We start from the raw sequence: 24328 nt of genomic DNA, 5'->3' as shown, positions 1-24328 counted from the left end.
CCATTGTCCTCTGGTTTGTTCTTTGTTATTCTCCATAATGCTTCTTTTTCCTCTGATGGCTTTTAAGATTTTTTTTTTCTAGTGACTGGTTGATAATATGTCTTGGTGTGGTTTTCTTTCTTCCTTCCTTCCTTCCTTCCCTTCCTTCCTTCCTTCCTTCCTTCCTTCCTTCCTTCCTTCCTTCCTTCAAGGTTTTGTTCATTCCACAGACAGAGATCACAAGTAGGCAGAGAGGCAGGCAGAGAGAGGGGGAAGCAGGCTCCCTGCTGAGCAGAGAGCCCGATTCGGGGCTTGATTCCAGGACCCTGAGATCATGACCTGAGCCGAAGGCAGAGGTTTTAACCCACTGAGCCACCCAGGTGCCCCTTGGTGTGGTTTTCTTTATGTTTATCCTGCTTGGGATTTGTTGAATATCTTGGATTATGGACTTATAGTTTTCATGAAATTTCATGAAATTCAGAAAATTTTCAACCATTATGTCTTAAAATATTTTAATATTTTAATATAATATTTAATATTATATATAAAAATATATGTATATTATATATGTATATGTGTGTATAGAATATATATAATATATAATATATAAATATCTCATATATAAAATCTTATATATAAAATAATATATAAATATAGAATTTATATTTTTATGTTTATAAATAAATCATAAATATAAGTATATAAATATATATTTATATTATATTTATAAATTTATAATTTATAAATATATACATATATTATATTTATAATTTATTTATAAATATATAAATATGTGTATGTCTATGTTTAGACTATTTTTTCTGTTGATTGTTGTCTGTTTATATCTATATAAAATTTTATAAATATTTTTAAAAATATCTATATATAAAATTTATATAGGATATAAATTTATAAATTATAAATATAATATAAATATATATGAACCATGAGAGACTATGGACTCTGAAAAACAATCTGAGGGGTTTGAAGGGGCGGGGGGTGGGAGGTTGGGGGAACCAGGTTGTGGGTATTAGAGAGGGCACGGATTGCATGGAGCACTGGGTGTGGTACAAAAACAATGAATACTGTTATGCTGAAAATAAAAAAAATATCTATATATATATAGATAGATATAAAATCTCTTCTCTTTCTCTCGCAGTGTTCGTATTTTTCTTTAAACCTTTGAACGTGTTGGGCATATATAAGAGGATTTTTAACATCCTTTGATAATTCTGTCACTTCTGTCATTTCTATGTCTGTTTCTACTGAACAATTTCTTTCTTGTTTATTGGTCGCATTTCCCTTCTTTTTTGCATCTTTAGTGACTTTTTTTTGAAAATGATCTAATTTATCTATTTTTTTAAGAGTTTATTTATTTGAGAGAGAGAGAGCGAGCCAGAAAGAGCCCTTCACAAGTGAAGGGGAGGGGCAGAGGCAGAAGCAGACTGCCTGCTAAGTAGGGAGCCTGATTTAGGGCTCAATCCCAGGACCCTGGGATCATGACTTGAGCCGAAGGCAGTCACTTAACTGACTGACCCACCCAGGTGCCTTATATATTTATTTTAGAGAGAGGGTAAGAGAGTGTGCTTGTGCTGAGGAAGAGAAAAAAGATCCCAAGCATTCTCTGTGCTGAGCATGGAACTCAGCTCAGGGCTCAGTCTCACAACTCCAAGATCATGACCCAAGCCAAAACCAAGAGTTGGACACCCAACTGACTGAGCCACCCAGGCACCCCATATGTTTAGTGAGTTTTGATGGGATACTGAACAGTGTGAATGTTGTAGATATGAGCATTTTTTAGTGTGTTTGTCTTATTTTTTCTGTTAGCAGTTACTTGTTTATCAGCTTGATTATGTTAACCTTTTTTTGCATGGGCCTAAAGTTAAAGTGGCCTTTACTACAAGGCTAATTTAGCCACTAAGGCCTTACCCTATTGGTGTCTCTACCAAAAGCTGTGATCTCTATACTTTGGTTGGAATGCAAATTTCTCCCAACTGTGTGAAATTTTCAAATTTCTCATATTCAGTTCCCTGGTCATTCTTTGCACCATCTTTTGGAATTACACTTTGCTTTTGCTTTTCTTACTATTCAACAAAAAATCAAGGGGAGTCCAACTCAGATTTATAGAACTCTTTCTGCATAGTTCCCTCCTCTCTGGAATTTAGCACCTTAACTTCCAGCCACTTTAGTCTCTCTTAACTTCTGTCTCTGTTTTATAATTTAAGCAAAACCACCATGTTGTGCTTTGGATTTCCTTCCTTGCATTTGGTCCCAAATGTGCTTCAGACAGAAAGCTGGGATAATTATACATTTAGGTTTATAATCTATTTCAAATTAATACTTGTATATGGTATGAGATTGAGGTCAAGGTTCATTTTTTCTTTTTCTTTTTTTTTTAAGAGTTTTTTTTTTTTAAAGATTTTATTTATTTATTTGAGAGAGAGGCAGTGAGAGAGAGCATGATCGAGGAGAAGGTCATAGGGAGAAGCAGACTCCCTGTGGAGCTGGGAGCCCGATGCGGGACTTGATCCCAGGACTCCGGGATCATGACCTGAGCCAAAAGCAGTCGTCCAACCAACTGAGCCACCCAGCATCCCAAGGTTCATTTTTTCTACATAGGTATTTGTTTCAGTACCATTTGGTGAAAAGACTCTCTTCTCCCCATCAAATCATGTTGGCACCTTTATTGCCATATAAATAGGTGTATGCCTATTTTTAGACTATTTCTTTCTGTTGATTGTAGTCTGCTTTCATACTAATACTAAACTGTGGCTCTTGACAGAAATTTATGAAAGATCTAATTGAGTGATTCTGACATGAAATAAATACTTACTTGACTTTATAATGTTTTGAAAATAGATTTTGAGTTTGAAATAGAGTGTTTCCACTAATTTCAATGTAATGTTATGCTATCTCATTTAACAGCTGAATGAAGAGATATATTTTAAACATGCTTCTCTTACAGAGACCTTTTAATAAAAGTGAAATTTGGAGAAAGCATTGAGGACTTACAGACCTGCCGACTCTTAATTAAACAGTACATCCCGACGGGACTTTTTGTGGATCCATATGAGTTGGCTTCATTAAGAGAGAGAAACATAACAGAGGTAAAGCTATTAGAGGATTTTTTTTTTTGAGAGAAATTATTTTAGGAATGCTGTCATTTTGATTAAGGAAAAACAATAGACAAGACAACATTGTACTTTTTATTCATTTTGTTAAAGTGTATAAAGTAACATTTTTTTTTTTTTTAGGTAGGATGGGAGTATTATTTAAAAAATGAGTGATAATGTGTCAAGCTTGTCAGTAATAAGCCAACTGAACTGAGCTAGTTAGAATGGTTTTTGTTAGAATTGTTCCTAGTTTCATAACTAAGAAAATTATATATCTTTGAGAAGGTTAATGATTATAAATACTGCTTCAGCAGCATTTGACAGTATTGTTTGAGTGACCTATACATCAACACCTGTATAATTTGGATGTGGGAGGAAAAGAAGCTGATATTTATTGGATATCTGTATGTCAGATATCTTCTCTTTTTTTTTTTTTTAAGGAAGCAAGGTAAAATTAAGCATTAGATAAAGATTATGTCCCAAACCCATGCATAGATCCATTTTTGTGTGTGTGTGATTTATGTTTTTTATTATCTTTATTAACATATAATGTAGTATTTGTCCCTGGGGGTATAGGTCTGTGAATCGTCAGGCTTACACACTTCACAGCACTCACCATGTCACATACCCTCCCCAATGTCCATAACCCAACTACCCTCTTCATACCCCCCTCCCCCCAGATCAGTCTTTATAACAACCCCAGAAGTATTATTTCTCCATTTTATAGATAAGGAAACTGAGGCACAAAGAGGCCAGGTAAATTATCCAGGATCACACAGATAAATGGAAGAGCCAAGAGATATATCCAGGGTTGTCTAATTATAAAGTTGTTGCTCTTTCCAGAAATGAATTTTATTCTTTAATTAATGGGTTCTCTGACTTTTGGTAAGAATCACTTGGGGCCACTTTTTGTGCAGATTATGTCTTCCTGGGAAAGCTTAATTCAGTAGATCTAGATTGGACCCAAAATTCTGTTTTAACAACTCAGATAATTCCTGTTAAGAAATTATGGCAAACACCATCTTCATTCTTAAGATTATAATCTATATGTGAATATAAAAGAGGCAAAATAGATATACTTGGAGTCATTTATGATGACAGTTTATAATTGTGGTTTAGGCCAACTTCTTCACCTATTTTAATTACTTGTTTATCAAGTAATTATTTAATTATTCAAATTTTTTTGAATAGGTGATTATATTCTCATGGTTCAAAATATAGGAGATATAAAAAGGTGTACAATGATAAGCGTCCACCTATCTTGACCCCCATTCACCAAGTTTCTTCCTGTGTTCTGTTTTTTTGCACACATATTACAGTTTAAATAAACATGTTCCCTTATATGGCAGTCTCAGTACATTTACACATGTAGAAAGACCTCATTGCTTTTTTCCTCATTCCTTTCCTTCACTGAGTCATGAATTCTGAATGAGGCTTTTAAATTTTTAAATAATAGGTTTCAAATTTAAATGTGGTTCTTGGCTTATTGTGACATGGATTGGAATCATATTTAAACCTACTTAATAAAATTGCCTACAACATTTTAAGAAAATGGAAATTTTTTTTTGCATAGGAGTACCCAAAAAGAGATCACATACCCACCATCTTGGGATGAGATTGGGGTATGTGCAGATTAATTGTAACTAGAAAACTGGGCAGGCAAAGGATGCCACTCTGGATTGATTGACAAGCTTTTCTTTATCTTAATTTTCTATTTCCCAATTTTTCTAATCCCTAATTATAAGCCCTTTAAGTAAATTTACTTTTTCATTTCAAATCGATGTCTCATTTGTGACACATAGATAATTAGAAGTTGATTTCCTAATATATGAGATGCTATTTCTTTCTGCCTAGCTGAGTTGAGACTGTGGCCCAATCCTTTGTGTAGAGAAACTTTGTCTCAAGAAGTGGTATTGAGGAGTATAACTGGATAGAAGGAAATTTATATGTAGGGAATGATTGATACTTATGTATTTAGATTGAGATCTTAACTATTCTATGAGATAAAATTTGTGACTGCAGCACATAGAACAGTGGGTTCAAATTAAATGAGTTATGGTGGCAATAAAGTGTTTTGTAAGGAGTTTGTGATGGTTTGTGAGCAATTTGAAAATAAATACAAGCTTTAAACAGAGTCATAATGAATAAAGCACTTCAAATGAATCTCACTTCATTTTTAGGTAGGGCTATTTGATATATTTAATTAAAACCTCTCACGTTCTTTGAAAAAGGCATAATATTAGATTGAAGCATATGAAACTGCTGTTCTGTAGGTCAAAATGGAAATGCTGTGTTTTTGAAATCATAAATTTTACTCAGTCAAAATATGTAGTAATAGGACTTAATGTCCTCACCAAGTTGGAGGACAGGGACCAGATTTACTCTCCCACTTGAAATAACCAAGAAATAGACAAAATATATGAAATAATGGGAAAGATCATTGAATACCAAGCAGTGAGGGTAGTGATGTCTGAAATTAATGGAAAATAAATAAGATGAGCTCTATGACTGTCCCAGCTTATTGCCTTGGAGAGTTTTTGAGCTATAACATAGGGAGCAAGAACCCAAGCAGAGCCTAGTGGACTGCTTGGGTTTAGGAAATGAACGTGAAATCCTGGGAAGACGAAGGTCACCAGAATTGACAAGGCAGTATAGAGAGAGCTGCACAGAGACAACTCCAGAGATCCATAAAAGGTTCCCCTCAAGTTCATAGTCGAGTACTGATTAGTGCATTTTTGTGAGGAAACTACTTGCTTCTGGTAAAAGACCTTATGAAAAAATTAGAGGTTACAATGTCAGACACTCACATAGGGCCAGTGGTAGTGTTTGTTCCCAGCAACCATGCTAGGAAAAGCCTCATAATTCATTGGGCATTCAGTAGAGTAAACAGAAGAACTTTTACTCAGTAGTGGGGAATATTTAGCCCTAGAAGGAACATCATGGCAGTCCTGTTTAACAAATCTTAAAAGCACGACCCTTAAAAGGTCAAACTGTTTATAAGTAACTTTACTGCATACAAACAAAGCTCAAGAATTCTTATAGGAATACAGTACCCAACAATATCAAAATCACAGTGTCTTGATTCTAATAAAAAATTTGATGCAATGATGGGGAGAAATATGGCCTGTAATGAAGAGATAAATGAATCAATCAAAACCAATCCAGAACTGTCCCAGATGTTAGAATTGGGCTATGAAAACAGTTACAATAGCTGTATTCCATATGTTCAAAAAATTAAGTACAGATACGGAAGATATATAAAAGGAGAACATTAAACTTGTGAAGATTAAGACTACAGTGTATGAGATAGAAAAGATTCTAGATAAAATTAATGGCATTTCAAACAGTGCAAAAGAAAAGAATAATAGATTTGAAGACATAGTAATAGAAACTACCTAAAACAGATTTTAAAAAAGAGAGAGAGAGGAACATAAAAAGTGAATAGAGTGGGGGCGCCTGGGTGGCTCAGTGGGTTAAAGCCTCTGCCTTCGGCTCAGGTCATGATCCCAGAGTCCTGGGATTGAGGCCCACATCAGGATATCTGCTCAGCAGGGAGCCTGCTTCCTCCTCTCTCTCTCTCTCTCTCTCTGCCAGCCTCTCTGCCTACTTGTGGTCTCTGCCTGTCAAATAAATAAATAAAATCTAAAAAAAAAAAAGTGAATAGAATAATAGTGAGTTGTGGGACAACTTCAGGTGGCCTACTGTACCTGTGATTGGACTATCTTGAAGAGATATCTCCACCCCCATGTTCCTTGCATTGTTCACAGTAGACGAGCCGTGGAAACAACATAAGTGTCCATCAACAGATGAGTGGGTAAAGAAAATATGTATGAAAATAGGATACAGGGGCGCCTGGGTGGCTCAGCGGGTTAAAGCCTCGGCCTTCAGCTCGGGTCATGGTCCCAGTGTCCTGGGATCGAGCCCTGCATCAGGCTCTCTCCTCAGCGGGGAGCCTGCTTCCTCCTCTCTCTCTCTCTGTCTGCCTCTCTGCCTACTTGTGATCTCTGTCAAATAAATAAATAAAATCTTTAAAAAAAAAAAAAGGATATGGGCGCCTGGGTGGCTCAGTGGGTTAAGCCACTGCCTTCGGCTCAGGTCATGATCTCAGGGTCCTGGGATCGAGTCCCGCATCGGGCTCCCTGCTGAGCAGAGAGCCTGCTTCCCTCTCTCTCTCTCTGCCTGCCTCTCTGCCTACTTGTGATCTCTCTCTGTCAAATAAATAAATAAAATCTTAAAAAAAAAATAAAAAAAAAGGATACAATGGAATGTTATTCACCTATAAAAAAGAAGAAAATCCTGCCATTTGCTACAAGCTAAGTGAAATAAGTCAGAGAAAGACAAATACTGTATGATCTCATTTGTATGTGGAATCTAAAAAAAACCTGAAATCATAGAAACAGAGTAGATTGATGGTGGCCAGGAGCAAGAGTGTGGGAGAAACAGGTGAAGGTGTTCAAAGAGTATAGACATCCAGTTATAAGATGAGTAAATTCAGGGGGTCTAGTGTATAGCATGGTGACTATAGTTAACAATAGTGTGTTATATATTTGAAAATTGTTAAAAGAGTATACTTTAAAAGTGTTCATCAGGGGTACCTTGCTGGCTCAGTAGAGCATACGACTCTTGATCTCAGGGTCATGAGTTTGAGCCCGGTGCTGGATGTAGAGATTACTTTAAAAAGTAATAAAATAAAAGTTTTCATTGTACGCACACATATACATAAGAGGTAACTATGAGTGATGATGGATGTGTTAACTAACCTTACTGTGGCAATCATTTTGCATTATAAACATATTTCAAATCGTGATGTTGTATGCCTTAGACCTATACAATGTTATATGTCAATTATATCTCAATGAAGCTCAGTGTGGGGAGTGGGGTAGGGAAGGTGTGATTGGAATCCCCAAGGAGAGAAGAGAGAAATGGAGATGGAAAAAAATTTGAAGAAATAATGGCTGAGAAATTTCCAAATTTGGTGAAAACTATAAATCCATATGTCTAAGCTGCTCAAGTGCCAGAAACATGAAGAAAACTATCCCGAGGTGCATGTACTCAAATTGTTTAAAACAATGAGATGAGGGGCACCTGGGTGGCTCAGTCAGTTAAGTGTCGGACTTTGGCTTAGGTCATGATCTCGGGGTCCTGGGGTTAAGCCCCATGTTGGGCTCCATGCTCAGTGGAGTCTACTTCTCCCTCTCCCTCTACCCCCTCTCACCTTGTGCTCACTCACTATCTTTCTCTCTCAAATGAATAAAATCTTAAAAAAAAAAAAACAATGAGAATGAGAAAAAAATTTTAAATTTTTATTTAAATTCCAGTTAGTTAACATACAGTGTAATATTAGCTTCAGGTGTACTAAATGGTGATTCAACACTTCCATATATCACCCAGTTCTCCTCATAACAAGTGCACTCCTTAATCACAATCACCTGTTTAACACACACACACACACACACACACACACACACACACACACACACACACCCCCCCCACCCCACCCCACCCCTCCCTCCTTCCCCTCCCTCCCTCCCTTCTGGTAACCATCAGTTTGTTCTCTTTATTTAAGAATCTGTTTCTTATGGGGCACCTGGGTGGCTCAGTGGGTTAAAGCCTCTGCCTTCAGCTCAGGTCATAATCCCAGGGTCCTGGGATCGAGCCCCACATCGGGCTCTCTGCTCAGCAGGGAGCCTGCTTCCTCCTCTCTCTCTCTGCCTGCCTCTCAGCCTACTTGTGATCTCTGTCTGTCAAATAAATAAATAAAATCTTTAAAAAAAAAAGAATCTGTTTCTTGGTTTGCCACCCCCCCTTCTTTTTTTTTTTTATTCTCCTTGTTCGTTTGTTTTCTTTCTTAAGTTCCATGTGTGAGTGAAATCATACGGCATTTGTCTTTTTGTCTTTCCCTGACTTATTTCACTTAGCCTAATACTCTCTGGCTCCATCCATGTCATTGCAAATGGCAAGATTTCATTCTTTTTTATGGCCGAATAATAGTCCATTGTATATATATACTACATCTTTTTATTTTTAAGTAGGCTCCCTGGCCAACATGGGGCTTGAACCCACAGCCCTGAGATCAAGAGTCACATGCTCTACTGACTGAACCAGCCAGACACCCCTGAATCTTCTTTATCCATTCATCCATTGATGGACTTTTAGGCTGTTTCCATAATTTAGCTAAGAAAATGCTGCTATAAACATCAGGGTGCATGTATCCCTTTAAATTAATATTTTTGTATTCTTTAGGTAAATACCTAGTAGTGCTATTGCTGGATCATTAATTTTTTGAAGAACATTGATACTGTGTTCTAGAGTGGCTGTATCAGTTAGCATTCCTATCAACAGTGCAAAAGGGTTCCCCTTTCTCTATATCCTTGCCAGCACCTGTTGTTTCTTATGTTGTTGATTTAAGCCAGAGAATAAGAAAATTTTTAAAGTGGCAAGAGGGAAAGAAAAACACGTAAAATATAAGGGAACAAAGATAAAGGTAACAGGTTTCTTGTCAAAAATAATGCAAACAAGGGGTCCCTGGGTGGCTCAGTGGGCTAAAGCCTCTGCCTTCAGGTCAGGTCATGATCCCAGGATTCTGGGATCAAGCCCCGAATTGGGCTCTCTGCTCAGCAGGGAGCCTGCTTCCTCCTCTCTCTATCTCTGCCTGCCTCTCTGCCTACTTGTGATCTGTCTGTCAAATAAATAAATAAATAAATCTTTTTAAAAAATAATAATGCGGGGCACCTGGGTGGCTCAGTGGGTTAAAGTCTCTGCCTTCGGCTCGGGTCATGATCCCAGAGTCCTGGGATCGAGCCCCAAGTTGGACTCTCTGCTCGGCGGGGAGCCTGCTTCCCCCACTCTCTCTGCCTGCCTCTCTGCCTACTTGTGATCTGTCAAATAAATAAACAAAATCTTTAAAATAATAATAATAATAATGCAAACAAGAAAATAGTACAACACCATCCTTAAAGTATGGAAAGAAAAGAAACCTGTGAGTTTTGAATTCTGTATGCAGTGATAATATCTTTCAAAGTGGAGGTGAGATACTTTTCAGACATCTAAAAGAATTAATCACTAACAGACCTCCACTATAAAAAATGTTATAGGAGGTCTTTCAGGCAGAAGGAAAATAATACCAGATAAAATCTGTATCTACACTAGGGAGAGAAGAGCACTTGAAATGATAACTACATGGGTAAACATAAGACTTTTTCCCCTCTTGGGCGCCTGGGTGGCTCAGTTGGTTAAGCGACTGCCTTCAGCTCAGGTCATGATCCTGGAGTCCCGGGATCGAGTCCCACATCAGGCTCCCAGCTCCACGGGGAGTCTGCTTCTCCCTCTGACCTTCTCCTCACTCATGCTCTCTCTCACTGTCTCTCTCTTCTCTCAAATAAATAAATAAAATGTTTAAAAAAAAGACTTTTTCCCCTCTTATTTAAATTTTTTATTTACCAGATAATTGAAAAAATAATATAACATTCATACCATATGTAAAAATAAAATGCATGACACCAAATATCACAAAGTTGGGAAGGAGAAGATGGAAGCATACTTTTATAAGGTTGTTACACTAAATGTGAAGTAGTTTAATACCACTTAAGGGTAGACTGTGCTACATTAAAGATGTTTACTGTAAACCTTAAACATAAAAATAACAAACAGTTATTTTATAACAAAGAGCCAGGGGTGCCTGGCTGGCTCAGGTGGTGGAGCAAGGCAACTTTTGATCTCAGGGTCATGAGTTCAAGCCCCACATTGGGCCTAGAGCCTACCTAAAAATAAATAAAAGTTAAGAAAAACACGAAGAGTTTTAGCTAGTATGCCAGCAAAGCAGATACAATGAAATTATAAAAAACATTCAATCCAAAAAGCAGAGAAAGAACAGAAAAGGAACAAAGAATGGATGTTAAATATAGAAAACAAGATGATACACTTCAACTTAACCATATCAATGGTCACATTAAATATAAATGTCTAAATATCCCCATTAAAAGACAGAGATCATCAGATTGGATAAGAAAGCAAGATCCAACTGTATGTTGCTTACAAGAAATGTCTTATTTTAAAACATTTAAATTTTAAAAGAAAAGATATGGAGGTGCCTGGGTGGTTTAGAGCATTAAGCCTCTGCCTTCGGCTCAGGTCATGATTTCAGGGTCCTGGGATCAAGACCCGTATCAGGCTCTCTGCTCAACAGGCTCTCTCTTTGCTCAATCAGGCTCGCTCTCTGCCTGCTGCTCTGCCTACTTGTGATCTCTCTCTCTCTCTCTCTCTATTCAATAAATAAATAAAATCTTTAAAAAAAAGAAAAGAAAAGATGTGATGTGCTCATACTGGTCAAATAAGCTGAAGTGGGTATATTAATTTTAGGTGAATTGGATTTCAGAACAAAGACTATCACCAGAGCTAAAGGAAGGCATTTTGATAATGGGATCAACTCAGCAGGAGGAAATAATAACCATAAACATTTATGTACCTAATAGCACAGATTCAAAATGGATGAAGAAAAACTGGTAGAACTGTAAGGTATAACTTATAGCTGAAGGTTTCAGTACCCTTTTCTCACTAATTGATACAAGAAATTAGTAAGGCTTTATAAGATTTGAATAAAACAGTCAACTTGACCTAATTGGCATTTATAGACCACTCTTCCCAGCAACAGTGGAATGAATATACATTCTTTTTAGATGTACCTGGAACACTTATCAAGATAGAGCATATTCTATGTCATAAAACAAGTCTCAATATATTTAGACAAATTCAAGTTTCACAAAGTATGTTCTTTGACTACAGAGGAATTAAAGTAGATATTAAGAATGGAAGGATCTTCGGTGCCTGGGTGGCTCAGTTGGTTAAGTGCCTACCTTCATCTTAGGTTATGATCCTGGGGTACTGGGATCAAGCCCCATGTCGAGCTCTCTGCTCAGCTGGGAGCCTGCTTCTCCCTCTCCTTCTGCCGGCCACTCTGCCCGCTTGTGCATGAGCTGTCTTTATATCTCTCTCAAATAAATAAGATCTTAAAAAAAAAAAGAAAGAAAGAAAGCTCTCTGGAAAAGGCTCAAACATTTGGGAGCCAATCAACATACTTCTAAGTAGTCCGTGGGTCAAAGAAGAAATCAAAAGGGAAATAAGGGATTTTGAACTGAATAAAAGTGAAAACACAATATATTAGATTAGTAGGGTGCTGCTAGAGCTGCATTTAGGGGGAAATCTGTAGTCCTAAAATGCCTGTTTTAGAAAGAAGAAAGATCTCAGATTAGTGATAGATAAGCCTCCCTAAATTATAAAAAGAAGAGCATGTGAAACCAAAGTTAAGTAGGAGAATAGGAATAGTAAAAACAGCAGAAATCAATGAATTAGAAAATAGAAACACAATAGGGAAAACCAGCGAAATAAAGCTGGTTCTTTGAGATGGGTAAAATTGGTGAACCTTTAGCCAGGGAGATCATTTTTTAAAATGTGCTGTTAGAATTAACATCCCAGTGTCAGAAAAGTAGTCTACATTTCATTTTTTTATAAAGTCATATTTTTAGATTGTATAAGTTGTTCAAAGGCACCAATTACTGTGTCTTAATTGGGAGAATTTTTTCCTGTTTTTGAAAGAGCTGTAGTTCATAAGAGAAAGATCTGGCAAATGTTACAGACATGGCACAATTTCATAGCTTAACTCATTTAACTTAGCTCTGGTGGTTTGTGACATGTGTTAGTTGAGTATTGTGAAAAGGAATAGGTCCATGCCTGTTAACAAGTATATACTCTTGTTTGATGAATTTTTTGTGTATCATTTCGGTTTTTTGATAATACATTATAGCTGTTTACCCAGGCCCCCCTAAGAGAACTATGACTGTTTCTCTGAGGAGGAGAAAACTTAGTGGAGATGTTTGAGTGACCCTTAGTGAAATAAGGAACAGATTTATTGTAGATACTGTAAGCAAGGACAGTTGCGAATGTTAAAGACCAGAGCATCAGATTTCTACTTATAAAAAAGGAATGGGGATACCTGGGTGGCACAGTAGGTTGAGCGTCTGACTCCTGGTTGTCGGCTCAGGTCATGACCTCGGGGTTGTGGGATCGAGTCCTGTGTTGGGCTCTGGACTCAGCACTGATTCTGCTTAAGACTCTCTCCCTCTTCTCTCTGACCCTCCCTCCCACACTCTTATTCTCTCTCTCAAATAAATAAATCTAAAAAAAAAAAAAGGAATAACCTTTTAACGGAAGATAAAATGATATGACTCAAAGTAATAACCTCCATTTTAGTCATTGAGCATATCCAAGCAGCGGCTGGATTCTTGAACAATGCCCTCATTGACAGTGGTTTAATTTAATCACCTTTAAAGTTCATTATGAGTCATAAGATTATTATATTCCTTGCCCTTTGCCAATGAACTTTTTTATTCCTGTGATTAACAGAGAAGGAAAAACGTGAAAAAATACAGCACTTGGTGTCACTCTGAAACAGGAGAATTAGGATGTTTGCCATGATGGGAAGATGTTAATTCTGTTTTTTTTTTTTTTTTTTTTTTTCCCTGGAGATATGTCAGGGCTTCACATAGAGAATCTAGAGACAAGTTGTGTGTGTGTACATCTGTACATACACACATACACACAGACTCACAGATTATATAGTGTCTGTATATATGTATGTGTAAATATATGTGAATGTGAATGTGTGTATGTATGTTTATACAGAAATATGTGTGGATGGATATACATATATAATATGTACTTACATTATAATTTAGGACTATTTTCTCTCACATATGCATTTTTACTTTTGGAATAGAATACCTTTTTCTTTTTTAAAGATCTTTTCTTTTTTTTTTTTTTTAAAGATTTTATTTATTTATTTGACAGAGAGAAATCACAAGTAGGCAGAGAGGCAGGCAGAGAGAGAGGAGGAAGCAGGCCCCCCGCTGAGCAGAGAGCCCAATGTGGGGCTCGATCCCAGGACTCTGGGATCATGACCTGAGCCGAAGGCAGCGGCCCAACCCACTGAGCCACCCAGGCGCCCCTAAAGATCTTTTCTATTTCTTCATTTGAGAGAGAGTGAGCAAAAGCATGAGCAGGGGGGAGGGGCAGTGGGAGAGGGAAAAGCAGATGCCTCCCTGAGCCGGGAGCCCAATACAGGGCTCAATCCCAGGACCCTGAGATCATGAACTGAAGGCTGAAGGCTGACACTTAACTGACTGAGCCACCCAGGTGCCCCTAGAATACCTGTTTTAAAATGGTTTTTACCATATTATTTTTTTAAAGAACCATTTACTATTTTCCTTTTAACTTTTTATACCTAATATGGGAAGAGTACTGACCTTTGCTTTGACTTCCTCACCACAGTGCTCTATCTTACTCACTGCCATCTTACCTAATTTTCTGAAGAACAGGAAATTACCAGAATGATACCAATCATTTCAACCAATACTGGGTTAACTGTTTTTGTCATAGTTTTCATATTTATTAAATGATGCTGTATTCACAAAATTTCTCTTTTCTTAGTACCTGTTTTGTCACCTAAACAAAGCTTGATAAGGATATTATAAATACATAATTTTTGTTATGGGGAAATTCCACACCCCAGAGTATAATTTCCTCAGTTTACTTTTAGTAAACAAACTTTTATTAAACATAGATCACATCTTATTTTTCTATTTAAAATCGAGGATAGAATGAAATGGGAATTGTTTATAGGGGGAGTGAATTTGACATTTCTGTTCATCTGTATAGCATTCTTCTGGTTTTATTGATTTTCTCCATTTCTTCTTTGGATTAATATTTGTTTTCTTTTTGATAGGCAGTGATGGTTTCCGAAGACTTTAATATAGAAGCTCCCAATTATTTGTCTAAGGAATCCGAAGTTCTTATTTATGCCAGACAAGATTCACAGTGCATTGATTGTTTCCAAGCTTTTTTGCCTGTGCACTACCGCTATCATCGGCCACATAGTAAAGATGGAGAAACCTTTATTGTGGTCAATAACCCTGATTTATTGATGTATTGTGACCAAGGTGAGAGTTGCAAGTCTTTTCTGCGGTTGAAAATAAAAATAAAGGTATAGTGGCAAGTCCAAAGTCAAGGACAGGGATGACAGAAGGTTTCTTTTTTCTTTCCTTTTTAACTTGTTTTTTCTTTTTTAGAAGATTTTATTTATTTATTTATTTATTTGTCAGAGAGAGAAAGAGAGCACAAGCGGAGGGAGCAGCAGAGGGAGAAGGATAAGCAGGCTCCCTGCTGAACAAGGAGCCTGATGTGGGATTTGATTCCAGGACCATGACCTGAGCCGAAGAAGAACTGACTGAGCCACTCAGGCAGCCCCCTTTTTTTAACCTTTTCATTGTAAAATACACCATAAGTATAGAAAAACTTCACAAATAAATAGTTTAGTATATTATTATAAGGCAAAGACCCTTATAACTACCACCCAGGTAGAGAAATAGAGCTTTACCAGTCACCCTAGAAGCAGCTGTGTGTCCCGTCTCAATCATAGCCTCTTCCTTTCCTCTAAGACTAACCCATATCCTGACTTTTAATCAGTTGCTTATGTTTGTTTATACTTTTTTCACCCAAGTGGGCATTCGTGGATAGTAAAGCCTTACCTTCCCCATTTGAAGAAAAGTATTTCCACTAAGTCTCTTAATTTACAGGTTTCCCCTCTTTCCCTTTCTTTTTTTTAGATTCACCTGTTGAGAAACCTGGGTCATCTAACTTGTCTAGTTTCTCATAGTTGAGGTTTTCGTGATTGTGCTTATGCCATTCATCTAGCCTCTTTATTTCCTGGAAATTGGCTGCTGGCTCCAGAGCTGTTGATCAGATTCAGTTTGATTCTTTTGACAAGACTATAGGTGGTGCTGTGTTCTTGTATGAGGACTCATATAATGTCTGGTGTGGGGTTTTTTTTTTTGGCCATTGATCCTCTGCCCCTGTGCAGCTTTCTGTTTCTTTATGCTGATTTGCAGGATTTACAGCTGTTGGTGTTTTGTCTATACTTGTATAGATTTTTTGTGTTTGAGGGAATACTTTACCACCTAGTTTTGTGTAATTGTTAGCCATGAGTTTTTGGTTTGGGGAGTAATTGTTCTTTCTGTTTTTATTTGTGCATTTGAATTAAAAAACAAAACAAAACAAGGAACTATGCAGCCTCATTTTCAGTCTTCCTAGAATCAGGACTTTAAGAAGTCCCTTTCAGATTTTGGTTCTTTGTGTCTCCAAATTTAGGTTGATTAGAATATTCACAAATCAGTAGCACCAAAGACTGGGCGATAGGAAGTTTTTAATCATCCTTTGCTGCCATGATCTATTTCATGATGAGAAAATAATAAACTGTTCAACTTTGTTAGATCTGTTCATCCAACCTAGTTTTTTTTCTTTTAATTACTCAGAATAAAGTTTGGAAAAGTGCCCTCTCTTCAGAGACCATCTGGAGTTCTGGTATTGTGTTTTGTTTTGTTTTGTTTTTTTTAGTCTGAATGCTCTTTATATGGGTTTGTGTAATCTATGGAAATTCTTTTCAGTTGTATGCTTAGGATCTGTTAATTTTTCTGAGTATATGTTATACTTCAAAAAAAGTTTAAGTTAAAGTTTTTTTAAAAAATTGTACCCACTGGGGGCACCTGGGTGGCTCAGTAGGTTGGGTGTCTGCCTTCGGCTCAGGTCATGATGTCTACATCCTGGGATTAAGCTCCACAGCTGGCTTCCTGCTTAGTGGGGAGTCTGCTTCTCCCTCCCTCTGCTCATTCTCTCTCTCAAATAAATAAATAAATAACATCTTAAGAAAAAAAGTGGCACCTACTGTAATGGGATTTGTTAAGAACTCATGCTTAACTTCTGTACAGGCTTGGTAATTTTGTAATTTCTTAGGCATCCTCTTAGAACAGGTGGCTAAAATAAAACGGCATGTGATAGATGGATTCAGGTCTTGTACATTGTGTGGCAAAGAGTATGAGTACTCATATCTCAACATGGAAGACTGGCTTAGTGTCTAGTCCAGATGCATGTTTTCTGATACAATGTTCTACCACTTTTTCTCAGAGTTTCCAATTTTGAAATGCTGGGCTCAGTCACAAGTGGCAGCTCCTTGTGCTTTGAAGAATAAGGATATATGCCAGTGGAACAATATGAAATACAAATCAGTAAGTTAATATTTTGAGGTGTTTTTTGATCATGCTGCATTATTTAAAACTCATAATGTTTCTGCCACATTTAAGGGATATTAGCATTTTATATTCTACCATTAAAAGCTGGTTTTTATTTGTTTTTATTTTTTTTTAATTTTTAAAAAAAGATTTTATATATTTATTTGACAGGGAAAGAGAGAACAAGTACAGGGAGAGGGAGGCAAAGGGAGAGGGAGAAACAGGCTCCTGCTGAGCAAGGAGCCCAATGTGGGGCTCGATCCTAGGACCCTGGGATCAGGACCTGGCCCGAAGACAACTACTTAACCAACTGAGCCACCCAGGAGCCCTTTGTTTGTTTTTAATGTTACTTCTTTGCTGATAGCAACAATGGCTCCTAATTTCCGTAGAGTCATAGAATCATTTAATTTGGGGACTGGAGATTTAGGGTTAGTTCCATGCCTTATATTAGTCTGGAGCCCAAGTAAGCTAATATGCTTTTTAAACGTGTGGAGTAGCAACAAATAACAGTGCTATGTCCATCTGGTTTTACTTTATCTAGAAAAATGTTTCAACAGCTGATATCAAAGAAATCACTGCCTATGTTTTTTCCAGGGGTTTGATGGTTTCTTGTCTCACATTTAGGTTTTTAGTCCATTTTGAGTTTATTTTTACGTATGGTTTAAGAAGGTGGTCCAGTTTCATTCTTGGTTTTACTTTATAGGTACTTTATTTTATTTAGAACTTTTTATTAATTTTTGAACAACAAAATCAGTTAACTTTAATATATTACATAGAAAAAGTGAGAAAAGGGAAATAAAGACTCCAAGTAGTAATATTTCAACTATAAAGTTTCTAGACAGTTGTATTGCAATTTATATATCTAAATCCAGGTTGTGGCCAGCCATTTTAATAGTTTTGACCCCGACCTTGTTTTCAGTTAATAAATTAGGTAAGTATTCTTATTTCATTGACATTGGCTTTGTCTGAGGAGTGTACACTTTTCTATTTACCTTCTTAAGTTAACATGGTCTACTTCTCTCTGTTCAGAGTGGCAACCATCTTATACAACCATCTCTCTTCTTTCCCTCTTTTCCTGACCTTTCCTTCCTCTTTTATGAGCTGCATTTTAACTGATGATTGTACTATCTGTTTGTGTTTCACTTTCACCCTAATTATCTTTAAGGTCTGCCTCCTTTGGTGGAATAGCACAATCTCTGTCATCATTTTTACAATTTACTTTTACAAGGAGTCAAATGAGTCTGCAATAAAAGTAAAATAAATTCAAATGTTAAGCCCACAGACAGACAGATAAACATAAAGCAGATTTGTTTGTATGTGCTGTTGTAGATTAATATAGATTTGAAGTATTTTCCTTGGAGTTGCTTTGAAGCCTGTCTACCAGCTAGCCTAGAAAACAACTAGTTACCGTTAAGTCTTATTATAAAGCACTGCTATTTTGTAGTGGGGAACTCTCTTAGAGCTGACAATTGTAAGACGTATGACTCTGCTAATATGTTTTGCAGCGTAGAGTTGCTTTTGAGTAGATTTCCATTAGTATATGGAACCTGAACTTTTTTTTTTACACTCTAAAATACATCTGGAGAATTACATGTGATTTTCTTATGTGAATGAAGAGTATAATTAGTGTTTACAATTTATTAATTTAAAATACTGGTAGTGTGCATTGCTACAAAATAAGTAATTACCTTATTAAAACATTCTGAATTCAGTTCTCTTTTAGACCATGTAACTTGAAATAAAAGGTCTTAATGAACCCTTTGATTTGTGTGTGTTATGTGTGTGTTAACATTTCTTGTTTATATATATCAGGAAAATAGGTGAGCATCACTGAGGTGGTGATCTACACTAAGTCTTGTTTGTTTAAGACACCAGTTTTTTAAAAGATAATTTTCAGGTGGTTTTGTTACAGATTATGTTATTAACATTTGTTTTGGATGTGAAATTATACTCCAGATATTTATAAAAAGGAATAAAAAATAAGAGCATTCCCAAGTTACCTAAATTTTAATATTTTTAAAAACCGATTTTATTGGGGCGCCTGGGTGGCTCAGCGGGTTAGGCCTCTGCCTTCGGCTCAGGTCATGATCTCAGGGTCCTGGGATCGAGCCCCGCATCAGTCTGCTCAGGGGGGAGCCTGCCCCCCCCCCCGCCTCTCTGCCTACTTGTGATCTCTGTCTGTCAAATAAATAAATAAATCTTTTTTAAAAAACCCGATTTTATTTTATTTTTTTATGATTTTACTTTCTTTTTTATTTAAAGATTTTATTTATTTAAATAAATAATTTTTATTTATTTAAAATAAAGAGCACATGAGTACAAGCAGGGGGAGCAGCAGGCAGATAGAGAAGCAGGCTCCTTGCTGAACAGGGATCCCGATGCAGGACTCCATCTGACTGGGCTCATGACCTAAGCGGAAGACAGACAGTTAACCGACTGAGCCACACAGGTGTCCCTAAAAACTATTTTAAACCACAAAATTTCCTAGAGTTTTTACCCTCTTTATCTTCAAAACCAAATAGAAAATAGAAACCAAGTTGAACTGTAGGAGAACTGTTTTGTTGGTCAGGATGACAGTGACTTTGATGTTTTAACAGTAAAAGACACATTCAACTGTGTAATTTGTGAATAATAGACTTTTTTAAAGGTAGTTTGGGGAGAGAAACAGCAAAACAGAAGTGATTGGATACTTTAGCTTTATTGTTGTTTTAATGTTTTTCCTTTAGAGCTTTGACTGAGAGATAATTCTGTATTCTAATAGAAAGGTAACAAAAAGAAGTAAATGTTTATACTGATTACAGAGGTGACAATGGGAGATAGCTAGCATCAGTAAAAAGTAGAAATCAAAATTAATGAGAATTTAAGGATTATTGTGATGAATCTGATTCTGTTACATTAAATGAAATGTTGAATCCAAAAGAATCACTCAAACAATAATGTTACATGTAGTGTAGCATTGGCTGAAAGATACTAAAAGAAAAAAATTACATTAAAGTCAAAGAAATAGTGGTCTCACCTTAGGGCCTGCATTTTAGATGTCTCTAACCTCTCTCTCTCTCTTTCTCTAGGTATATAAGAATGTGACTCTACAGGTTCCAGTGGGACTAACTATACATACCTCTTTAGTATGTTCTGTGACTCTGCTCATTACCATCCTGTGTTCAACTCTGATCCTTGTGGCTGTTTTCAAATATGGCCATTTTTCCCTATAAGTTTTGTGGAGCTTAATGCTTCCCATAAACCTAAATAAGACCTATTTACTTGAGATCAGAAATGTTCTTCTAGGGGTGCCTGGGTGGCTCAGTCGGTTAAGTGGCTTCCTTCAGTTCATGATCTCAGGGTCCTGAGATCCAGCTCCTTGCTCCACAGGGAGCCTGCTTCTCCCTCTCCCTCTGTTGTTCTCCCCTGCTTATACTCTAGCTCTCAAATAAATAAATAACATGTTTAAAAAAAAAAGGAGTGTTCTTCTAGAATTATGTCATTGTTTTTGTCTTCATTTATGGCTGTAATTTTGTGTACTAGAGGAAATTTTAGACCATTTTCAACCCATTCCAGAATTTAGAGCTCTGTTGTATAGACCATTGATAATCTTTTTTTTTAATGTTTTTTTTTAAAGATTTTATTTATTTATTTGACAGACAGAGATCACAAGTAGGCAGAGAGGCAGGCAGAGAGAGAGAGGTGGAGGCAGGCTCCCTGCGGAGCAGAGAGCCCGATGTGGGGCTCGATCCCAGGACCCTGGGATCATGACCTGAGCTGAAGGCAGAGGCTTAACCCACTGAGCCACCCAGGCCCCCCCCCCCCATTGATAATCTTTAAGCAAGTGCCAATAGGAGAGGAAACTTAATTTTGTTGAATTAATATTTATTTTGTGAGAAGTGATTTTATTTTCATTTCAGTCATGAAAAGAGTACTTTATGTGTTAGAGACAAATTATTCTCATTTTATGAATAGAAACATTTTAATTTCAGCTAAAAATTGAGAAAATCATTATAAATGAGAATAAAATATTTTGGATGAATCAGTTTATTTAAACATTAATTTTATAAGAATATTTAAGTTACTCATCCAGAGTTTAAAGAAAATAAAGTAGGACAGCTAAGAAATTATTAATATCAAGATTGATTATTCCTTAAAGCATTTCCATTCTTTTTGTATTTTATACTATTTTGAATATATGAATGGCTAGATGAAATTAAATACTAAGTACTAAGACACAGTTTTTGTTTAGTACTGAATTTGTCAGAAAGACAATTCAGATTGTCATTTTAGAGTATGTTTTATTAAGTTGTACATTTATGAAAAAAAAAATATTTTTTGTATCTTTTGCTCCATGCTGAACTTGGGTCTTAAACTCATGACCCTGAGATCAAGAGTCACATGCTCTACTGACTACTGCCAGGTACCCCTCTTTTGTGTATCTTCAGTGACTTCTTTTTTAAACAAAGGTTCTTATTCTACTGTTTTTCTGGGAAAAGTTAGAAAATAAAGTGCCATAGGCTAATTAAAAAATAAAAAGGTGGGGGCACCTGGGTGGCTCAGTGGGTTGGGCCTCTGCCTTCCACCCAGGTCATGATCTCAGGGTCCTGGGATTGAGCCCCACATTGGGCTTTCTGCTCAGTGGGGATCCTGCTTCCCCCTCTCTCTCTGCCTGCCTCTCTGCCTACTTGTGATCTCTCTCTGTCAAATAAAGAAATAAAAATATTTTAAAAAATAATAAAAATAAAAATAAAAAATGTATGGGGCACCTGGCTGGCTTGGTCAGTGGAGCATGTAACTCTTGATCTCAGGGTTTTGAGTTTGAACCCCACGTTGGATGTAGAGATTACTTAAAAATAAAGTCTTTGAAGAAAAAAATAAAAATAAAAAGGCAAGCATGTCCTTCTGTTTATTTGGGGCAATGCATTGAGGACAAGCATGTTCTAAAACAGAAGCCAGTAAACCAGGGTTTGTTTGCAATGTTTGTTTCATAGAATAATGGAATGATATATATTTATATATGCTAGCACCACTTAGCTTCCTAAAACATTCTGGTGTTTTTATGGGAATAAATCTTTTATAATTTGACATGTATGACTTGATGAGTCATAATAGTTCTTTTTGAAGGTGTGCTTAAGAATGTAAATATTGAAAAAGCAACCGAGTTCCATGAAACAAGAAATATTAGAGACCACTAATATTTCAAACCCAGTCTAATTTTATACTTATTTAGTACCTTCTTACAAGAAAGAATTCCTGTTTTTTTTTTTAAAGATTTTATTTATTTATTTGTCAGAGAGAGAGAGGGAGAGAGAGCAAGCACAGGCAGACAGAATGGCAGGCAGAGGCAGAGGGAGAAGCAGGCTCCCTGATGAGCAAGGAGCCCGATGTGGGACTCGATCCCAGGACGCTGGGATCATGACCTGAGCCGAAGGCAGCTGCTTAACCAACTGAGCCACTCAGGCGTCCTGAATTCCTGTTTTTTACAAGCATTTCTTTCACAGTGGGATTAGTATGGGGACACTGAAATGAAATTATATGTCAGTTAAAATTCAGTAACATGAACAGACAGCATATTGAATTATGACTGGATGGGAACCTGTTACCTCTTAAGAGTGTATGTGGGGAAAAAAAAGAAAGTATATGTGGGGGGCAGAATATATATATATATGAATATATATATATTCTTTTGTATATCAGAACCAAGTTTCATCAGTATTTAAATGAGTTTTCAAGTTAATATTTGAGATGGTGGCCTGGGATATGATTCAGCCATTTATTCATTTACACAGGTATTCAGGGGTGTAATAAAAATGTGAAAGTGAATGAAGAGTACTTTGATATGACTCTTTTTGCCTAATAAATGGTTGCAGATGACATCACTTTTTTTGACATTACTTTTTATAGAACATTTCTGGTTTTGAACTCTTTTTTATCTTCTTTGGATACTTTGAATAAGCACTTTATTTTTTTAACAAGTTCTGTGCCCAACATGGGGCTTGAACTCATGACCCTGAGATCAAGAGTCGCATGCTCTACCAACTGAGCCAGCCAGGCACCCTAAGCACTGTATTTTTAATTTTTTTAATTTTTACTTTTTTAAGGTTTTATTTATTTGACAGTGAGAGAGAGCATGAGAAGTTGGGGGAGTGATAGAGGGAGAGGGGGAAGCAGGTTCCATCCAAGGACCCTGGGATCATGACCTGAGCCAAAGGTAGCTGTTTAATGGACTGAGCCACCCAGGCACACCAAGCACTGTATTTTTAAAATCAGTTTTGTAATTCTGTGTATGGCCTTTTTTGTTTAAAGTGAAGAAAATGGGTACTGTCCTCTTGGTCATTTTGTTCCAGTATTTGTTGAACTTTTATGGTTTATTTTTCTTTAAATGTTAGGTTATGTTTGTTTAGATAAACAGAGACATGAGTTACCTCAGCTAAGGGTGGTGATAGGGCAGAGATGTGTGTGTGTGTGTGTGTGTGTGTGTGTGTGTGTATCTAAGCCACTCGACCAGGAATTTAGATTATTTAGCTAGGTCTCATGGAAGATGGTACATATATGGCTTGGAAACTGGAAAGATCTAATGCAGCTCTATTGATTTCAGAATATAATGAGTTTAAGAATGATTCGAGGAAGATAATTCTATTTATTTTAGGTACTCATTTATATTTTGATAATTGGTACTCAAGATATGGAGATAAATTAGGGTGAGATGACTAACACCTTTCCACATTGTCCTCCAAACTTAGAAAATATACTACTGGCAGGTAGTTGAATGTAGGGTTTGGTAGGCTGTGAGAGAATGAGATAATATGGATTAAATATGGGTTTATGGATTTATGGATTGTCCTAACCAGTGATAGGATGGGTAGATTTAGCTAGCTATCTGATTTCTTACATCTCAGACCTTACTTCTGGAATCAGTCTCTTCCTGAAGTATATCTTTTTAATGAGTTCCTTTAGTAGGTCTTTGTCTTTTTTAAATTGAAGTATAACTGACACACAATGTTACATTAGTTTCAGGTGTACAGCATAGTGATTCCACAAGTCTATGGTTTTGCTCTGCTTCCCAAAAGTGTAGGTACCATTGTCACCATACAACCCTATTACAATACCGGCAACAGTCTCTGCTTTTGTCTGATTCCT

The 24328-nt window shown here is 36.6% G+C and overlaps 1 protein-coding gene and 1 non-coding gene across 2 annotated transcripts in view; one reads left to right on the top strand and one right to left on the bottom strand.

The window, feature by feature from the left end:
* The window catches only part of PIGX (phosphatidylinositol glycan anchor biosynthesis class X), a 40189-nt gene extending 19397 nt beyond the window's left edge, over positions 1-20792 (top strand). Inside the window, exons 5-8 of the mRNA XM_047732299.1 lie at positions 2945-3086; positions 14869-15082; positions 17103-17203; positions 20275-20792. Coding sequence (XP_047588255.1) covers positions 2945-3086; positions 14869-15082; positions 17103-17203; positions 20275-20418 — 601 coding nt within the window. The 3' untranslated portion in view covers positions 20419-20792. The remainder of the gene's footprint in view (positions 1-2944; positions 3087-14868; positions 15083-17102; positions 17204-20274) is intronic.
* Positions 20793-23169: 2377 nt separating this feature from the next.
* Positions 23170-23242, bottom strand: TRNAK-CUU (transfer RNA lysine (anticodon CUU)). The gene has a single exon. It is a non-coding gene; the product is annotated as a tRNA-Lys (tRNA).
* Positions 23243-24328: the final 1086 nt, after the last annotated feature.

Source organism: Lutra lutra, chromosome 1, assembly GCF_902655055.1.
Source record: "Lutra lutra chromosome 1, mLutLut1.2, whole genome shotgun sequence".
Classification (NCBI taxonomy): Eukaryota; Metazoa; Chordata; class Mammalia; order Carnivora; family Mustelidae; genus Lutra; species Lutra lutra.
This window is presented reverse-complemented; position numbering and strand designations above follow the sequence as displayed.